The following is a 7,298-nucleotide window of genomic DNA, read 5'->3' on the forward strand; positions in this document are numbered from 1 at the left end:
AGCAGTAGAAGGGAGGTGGCAGAGATCCAGGAAGGGTCCAAGGACAAGGACAGGACAGGACTCAAGGACAAAAGTTTGCTGTTCCTGAAGACCACTAAATGAGGTTAAAAACCTGATGACTGGCACGGAACTGCATTAGAAATGATAGAGACAGGGATCTGAGAAAAAAGTGGATATGTTAAGTAAGCAGGTATGACATACATGGAGGAAACAGGAAAAAAATACTCCCAATCCTAGTGTATACGTGGCATTACTGTCATAAGACTAAATGGCTTTTGTGAACTGCCCAGGTTTAAATCCAGCTGTGTGATCTCAATGAGTTGCTACACTTCCCTGGGCTGCAGTTTTCCTGATATTCCTAGAATATCACCTACGGGATGAGCTTAGCACGGCACTTGGCACCAGTGGAGTTGCACGGCACTTGGCACCAGTGGAGGTGCATTCTCTGCTGCATCCACCGTGGCTGTTGGCCTTGTCAGGATTCTTCGAAGGTTGCAGCCTTTTCCCACAGGACTGCTGGGTTTGGTCTGGGGTGTTTGAGCAGGAGCCATGCCCCTGGGGATGCCGGTGCCCAGGTTACCGTGACCCTGGCGTCTGAGGAGGCTCAGGAACTGACTAGGGGAGGTGAAGTTGAATTTCAGTGATGGTAGCGGCTGATGTTTATTACTCATCTATTCTGGACCATGCACTCCTGTGTGCACTTAAAAAGGTGTAGGTTCGCTGAGTCCTCACAGCAGACCTAGAAGTTTGTGATTAGGGCCCCCATCTGAAAGGTAGAGAAACTGAGGCACAGAGAGGTGAAATCACTTGCCTAGAGTTGTGCAGACAGAGTTGGTTGGTGAGGAAAGTGAACCAAGACCCACCGTTGGGTAAGTGCTGGCTCTGTGGGGTGCAGAGGGACCCTGGTCTGCCTGGTTGGAATGGTGGGGAGAGGAGTTCTTATCTTTGAAGAACTTGGAAGCTTAGGAGCCCTCCATCAGTCAGCCTCTGTCGGCTGGCTGTTACTCAAGGTCTCCAGGGGCTTGGCGGCCAGCTGTGGACACACAGGAAGGCCAGGCCGAGGCACTGCTGTTTTCGTGAAGGGGGTTGAAGATCCTCACTTGAAAAGATGTTTGCAACGAATTAAACCAGTGCGTGAAATGACGTGAAATGGAGGCTGTCTGTGGGCTCCCAGGTGAGATCTCTGCAACGGAGCGTGGCGTGGGCTTCCCCTGGCCCCCACCCTGCCTGAGCCAGTGCTGTGGCTTCTGACCTCCCCTCTCCGACCTGTTTCCTGTCCCAAATTTGTGAGAAGGCACTGAAGGCCGAGTCCAAATCTGGCTGGGCCCTTTACAGAATGTGGGATTTGAAATGGCCCATTCCTTTCCAAATGATTGCGCTGATCCCTTCAGCTTCGCTCCAGATCAGCTTGTACAGTGATAATAGGGGGATGAACCCTCTCACCCCTGGGCCCATCTGTCCAGATGCCAGGTGAAGGGAACCTCCATGACTACTGCTCTGGGTCCAGCCTCCTGTCTTTCCAGGAGCTCTGCTGGCCCCTCCTATCCCACCCTGGCCGCACGGTGACTGACAGGCAGCTAGGCACGCGGATGGTTATTTTATTGTCCAGGAGGGAAGGTGGAGGGCATTGCCCAGACCGCCTCAGTTGGAATGGGCGGCCTGTAAATCGTAGTACTCCAGCCCTGCAACCAGGGAGCCTGCGAGCTTGATGGTGGAGACCCAGGGTGGCTCGCTCAGGTGGTTGGTAGGTGTGCTCAGCCTACGGGGAGGGGAGAATGAGCAGGGCTTGATAGGCCAGACCTTTACCTCTTTTAGGCGCCCCCTTCCCAGGCTGTATAAGAGGCCAGATTTGCATTTCCCAAAGGCACTTTTAGGCTGGTGGCAAGAAGCGGTGGTAACAGGGTGGCAAAAGGGTGTTGAGGGTTGGTGCTACTGTCCCCCTACCCTGAGGCCCCAGCTAAGTCCCAGGGGATCCAAGGCAGGGTCTCCCAGTTGCTCCTGGTTCCTCAGGAGCCTGGGTGACCAGATTGGAGGACTGAGTTGGGGGTAGGGGTGGGGTTTGTAACTAGAGGATGCTGTATTTTCCCTGTGTCTGACGACTGGGGCATTAGTGCCCTCTGGTGGTCAAGTCTTGGCATCCGGAGTGAGAAGTTGCCAGAGGCTGGAGAGAGGAGGGGAGGGGCTCTTCCTTTGGAGATCTGCATTTACACACTAGTTCCTGAAGCCTGCCCTTCCCTCTCCTCCGATTACTGTTCCTCCTCTGTTCCCTCTCTTGGTACCCTCTGGAACAGGGGCAAGCTGTGAAGAGGGTCTGACTCCCTGCACCACTTCCCTCCCTGATGGCTCCAGAGAGTAGAGAGCCAAAGGGTCACCTTGAAGGTCTAGAGATCAAGGGGCTGGGGTCACAGTGGCCAGGCTCCTGAGGGGCTGGAGCTGAGCTGGGTTCGATATGCACCAAGGGGATCAGGACACCAAAGGGCTGCGTAGGAATCTAGCCAGGAAAGTTGGGGTGAGGACTTAAGGCATAGGCCCTCCCTTCCCTGCCCCGCGCCTCCCCCTCACCAGGCAGACACGTTGCGTGGCAGGCGGCGATGGCGCGGCTGGTGGCGGCAGTAACACTTGCAGGGACAAGAGTTAAGCACCTGGAAGGGCGGCCAGCGGCGCGCGGCGCTGGTGTTGGCCGTCCCTGCCAGAGGGGCCCTGCCGCCACCACCCCTTCCGCCGCCTCTGTGTGTCCCGGTGGCTGCAGTCCTTTGGCGAGGACCGTCTCCAGGCGCGCCATCCTCGCGCGGTGCGCCCCGGGCTGCGCGGGGACCCTTGCTCCTTCGCGTGCGGGTCTTGAGGGGTGCGGGAGCAGGCGGCGATGGCTCAGGCAGGGTGGGAGCTGGAGCCGGGGATGGAACCGGAGGCGGGCCCGGGGCTGGCTCCGGGGGCACGGCCGGGACCGGGGCCAGAGGCTCTGATGGAGCCAGAGGCGCGGCCGGGGCCGGAGCCATGGCTGTGGCCGGGACCTGAGTCGGGGCCGGCTCCAAGATCGGGGCCAGGACCGGCCCCTGGACCGAGGCCGGGGCCGCGGCCGGGGCGGGGCCCGAGGCCGGGGCCGGCGTCAGGGACAGGGCCGAGGCCGGGGCCGGGTTGGGGGCCGGGGCCGGAGAAGGGGAAGGGGGCGGGAGTGGAGCCGGGTCGGCAGCCACGGCGAGGGGCAGAGCGGGCGCTGGGGCGACAGCCGGGGCCGACTCCACGTGGCCCGGGCCCGGGGTGGGCGGGCGAGCCGCGGGCGGCGGCGGAGGCTGGAGCGCGGGTGGCTGCGGCGGGGGCGGGGCGGCGGGCGGCGGCGCGGGAGCCGGCGGGGGCGGCCGCGGCGCCGGCCCTTCCTGCGGGCCGGGGGGCGCGGGGCGCACAGGCTCGCCGTGGGGGGGCGCCGGGAAGATGAACATGGGCGGCGCCAGCAGGGCGGCCGCGGGCCTCCGGGGGCCGGCGGCGGGGTGTGTCTGGCCGGGAGGCGGTGGCGGGGAGCCCCACGGCCCTGAGAGCGCGGCCGCGCGCCGTCGGGGTGCCCCGACGGTGCCGCCCGCCCCGTTGAAGCGGAAGTGGCGTTCGGGGCCGTCGGGGGGGCTCGCCCAGTCAAACTTGGGCTTGGAGCCTGGGAAGGTGGTGTAGGGAGGGGGCGGCAGCGTCCGGGCGTGGGACGCGGGCGCCGAGGGGGGCCCAGCGCCGCCCTCGGCGTCTCCATCTCCGCCCTCTGCCTCCTGGGCTCCCCGCGGGGCCCCTGCCGAGGGGCCGGCGGGCGCAGCAGCCGGGGGCCCTTGCTTCAGGACCTGGGCGTAGGAGATGGCGCCCGCGGCCGCAGAGAAGGGCCCGCCGCCCCCGCCGCCGCCGCCCGGCGGGGTTTTGGCGGCCAAGGCGCTCGACGCTGCCGCAGTAGTAGGCAAGGGCGTGCCGGGCTTGATGGTCACTTTGCACAGGAGGCTGAGGCCGGCCTCCGCAGCGGCGGCGCGGGCCCGCTCGCCCTCTCCCGCCTGGGGAAGCGGCCCTCTGCGCAGCGGGCCGGCCGCCGGGCCCTGGCTGCGGGGCGCGGCCGGGCTGTCTGCGGGGCCGGCGGCGGGCGCGGGCGGCGCGGGGGTGACTGTGCGGCCTGCAGGCTGCCGGTCGGGAGGGGGCGGCGGGGGCGGCCTCCGCGCCTCGGCGGGCGGCGGCGGCGGGGACGGAGCCCTCGCGGCGGGGCCGGCGTCCTCCTGGGTCGGCGGCCTGGGTGGCGGCGGCAGCGGGCGGAGGCTCGGAGGGTCGCCCTGGCCGCGGTGGCTCGCGTCCAGCAGGCTGCGGATCCGGGGCACCGGCGCGCCCGCGGGTTTGCGCCACTTGGATGGCGCGGGCAGCAGACTCCCCGCGGGGGCGGCGGGTGGTGTGGAGACCGCGGCCGCCGCCGCCGCCTCGCAGGGGGCCGTCACGGGCGAGTGTAGGTCCAGGGGCAGGGTGAGGGGCGGCGGGGTGGCCTGGGGCGCGGGGGGGACCAGGAGTCCCGGGGGCGCGGAGCTGGTGGGGAACCAAACGCCCAGCCCGCGAGCCAGGCGCATGGCCGGGGAGGCGGCTGTCACCTCGGGCTCCACCAGGGACGTCCGACGGGAGTCAGGGGCGCGGTCGGGGGCCTGCTCTTTCCGGGAGCCCCCGCCTGCGGACGGCTCCGACTGCACGTTCCCCATTTCTGACCAAGGTCGGGGACTGTGACCAGAAAACGCCAGGCGGTCAGTCTGCGAGGCTGTGCGACCCCACGGGGCTACCTGTGCGTGGCCGCACCCCTGCGCGGGACCCCCACGCCCTCCAAGGGGCGCTAGGTCCCGAGTCCCGGCCGCATCGCTGTCCCGGGCTCTCCACGTTCAGTTTCTCCCCGCGGCCGCCTCCCGCTGCCGCTCGGTCGCCGAGGCCCGTCCTCCCGCGCGCCGCGTTCAGTCCGCGCTGTCGGCTGCGCGCTCCGGCCTCAGCCCTTCCCCGCGGCCACCGACGGCGTCCGGGCCCCGAACGCTGGTCGGGCCGCTCTCCGCAGTCAGGGAGGCGCGTCTCTCCGGGCGGGGGCTCAGGACGCCCAGAAGGGGCTGAAACTTCCCTCCCCGCGCGCCAACCCGGCCGCCGCGCCCCCGCCCCGCCCCCGGGGGTCAGGGACCCCGGCTTCGCCCACCCACCGGCCGCACGTGTGAGCGCCCGTCACCCCGCGATCCCAGGAGTCCCGTCAGGCCAAGCCTCCGTCCTGGGCTCCTCGATCCCCCGTGTCCGGACCCGCTCTGGGCCCGGCAGCAGCGGAGCCTCAGACCGCACCCTCCGGCCCGCCGCCCCGCCCCGTCCCCACGGCCCCGACACTCAGGCCCGCCCCGCCCCGAGCTCCGCCTCGGCCCGCCTCGGCTGAAGCGCCCACTCACCGACTCCTCCAGACCAGAGTTCAGACCGCGGCCCCCGGGGTCAGGGCAGGGCGGGGAACGGCCGCTGCAGAAAATAACCGAAAAGAACGGGGGTGCGGGTGAAGGCCGGAGGGCGAGACGGCGAGGGCGGACCCCGAGAGCTCGGCCCCGCCCCTGCCCCGGGCCCCGCCCCCTGTCAGCCATCTTGGGCCGGCCCCTTAGCAACCGGGGCGTGGGTTTACACGCTCGGATCCCTTCCGCCCCGCCCCGGCGTCGTCCCACACCCACCCCTTGAGAACGTTTCTTCGCCCCGCCCCCTTGTGGCCCCGCCCCTCCCGTTCGTCCCGCTCCCGAAGCCCCGCCCGTTCCGAGCACAGCCCCGCGGCCCCTCCTCCTAGGGTCTCCGCGCCCCGCTCCGCGGATGTCCCTCTCAGCCCCGCCCGCGGGACCCGCAGTCTCCCCCCGACCCTCTCCCCCGGGCCCGCCCCCGCGGCCCGCCCCTCCGTGACGCAGCCCGGCCCGCGCCTCGGCGTCCTCAGCCTCCTGGCCGCGGCCCGACGACCACGCCCCCTCGGGCGGGCGCCTCTCGCCCCACCCCTTTCCGAACCCCGCTGCGCGCGGAGCCCCTCCCACTTGGACCCCGGAGCGGAGCCCCTCGGCCCCTCGGCAGCTTGAAGCGGCTCGGCCCGGACCCTTTCCCCACACGCCCAGGGCCCGAGTCGCGGATCGGGGGGTGGTCGGGGGCCTCCCCGGGTCCTGAGAAAATGGGGGTTGGGGGCTGTGCACGCGCGACCGTGCCGGGCTCTAGGACCCAGCGGGCAAGGGCGCCCGCCTCGCCTCCCCCCTCCCCCCCGCCGCCCCCTCCCCCCCTCTCCAGGTTCCCCTCCCTCCCCCCCGCCCGGCTCCCGGTGCCCGTCTCTAGCGCCGCGGAGCCAGCGAGGGAGCCGGAGCGAGCAGGAGGAGGAGGAGCAGGAGGCCACGTCGCCGCCGCTCGGAGCCCGGCCGGAGCCTCCCAGGCAGGTGCCGCGGGGGGCGCGGGGATGGGGTGACAGCCCTCCGGTCCCGTGAGGGGGCGGCCGGACGGCGCCGCGCCTCCTGCCGCCGGGGCGCCCCCGGCCCGGCTGGAAGGACAAGGGGGTGGGGGCCCCTAAACTGCGCGGCAGCCATTTGGGGTACCAGTCTCCATTTGGGGCCCGGGCTTGCTCCGCGGACGCCCCATTCAGAAAATTCCGTGGTGGACCCTCACCGCTGAGGCGCGCCGGGACCACTTGCCCCGGGAAACCTGTGTGGGGCCCGCAGAGCGCCCGAAACGCCCGCGTCCCGTCCCTGCTAGGCCCGCGGGGGGACCCCAGCCGCCTCCGGGCTTCACCTGTTGTCGGGGGAGGCGGGCGGACAAAGGAGGCCGAGTCACGTGACCGCTCATTCACAAAATCCCTTCCCATTGAGAAACGGGGGCTGGGGGCGCTGCGGCCGCCCCTTCCCCTCGCGCGGGGCGGGGGCCCGCGGCAGCCGGCGGGCGGGGGAGGGGTCGGCGCCGCCGCCCGGGTCTCGGGGGGGGGGCCCGGGCCCCGGACCCGCTGGCAGCGGGAGGCCGGACGCCGACCCGGGTCCCGGGCGGAGGGCTGGGTCCCCCGAGCTGGGGGCGGGGTGACAGGGCTGTGAAGGCTGCCGGGGCGGGGCGGGGCGGGGGAGGAGGAGAGTGGGTTCCCGCCCCCCGCGCCTCTCCCCTCGCCGTCCCCGGCCGGGCCTGAGGGAGCCGCTGCGTTTTTGTGAATGAACGGCTCTCTGGCCGCGTCCCAGCGGCCGGTTCCCGGCTGCCTCTGCCTGCGTCTCGCTGTCCGCCGCTCTCTGGCCGTTGCCGGTGCTCTCCCTGCTCCCTGCCCATCGCCCGTTGCTGGGTGACTCAGT

General features: G+C 70.0%; 1 protein-coding gene across 4 annotated transcripts; it reads right to left on the reverse strand.

Moving 5' to 3' along the window:
- Nucleotides 1-1,641: 1,641 nt before the first annotated feature.
- LOC311185843 (gametogenetin-like) lies at nt 1,642-4,700 on the reverse strand (the record flags this gene model as incomplete). 4 transcript variants are annotated; one of them, XM_084256677.1, is made up of 3 exons in its annotated part: nt 1,642-1,759; nt 2,563-2,924; nt 3,195-4,700. In XM_084256677.1, the coding sequence occupies 3 exons, from the start codon at nt 4,698-4,700 to the stop codon at nt 1,642-1,644; spliced, it is 1,986 nt and encodes a 661-aa protein (XP_084112803.1). The 4 variants fall into 4 exon arrangements, with proteins under 4 accessions (XP_084112803.1, XP_084112802.1, XP_084112801.1 ...); XM_084256676.1 differs by having other exon boundaries at nt 2,563-2,867; nt 3,126-4,700; XM_084256675.1 differs by having other exon boundaries at nt 2,563-2,884; nt 3,089-4,700.
- Between the last annotated feature and the right edge of the window lie 2,598 nt (nt 4,701-7,298).

The sequence above is a fragment of the Talpa europaea genome (genome assembly GCF_964194135.1).
Source record: "Talpa europaea genome assembly, chromosome: 16".
NCBI lineage: Eukaryota > Metazoa > Chordata > Mammalia > Eulipotyphla > Talpidae > Talpa > Talpa europaea.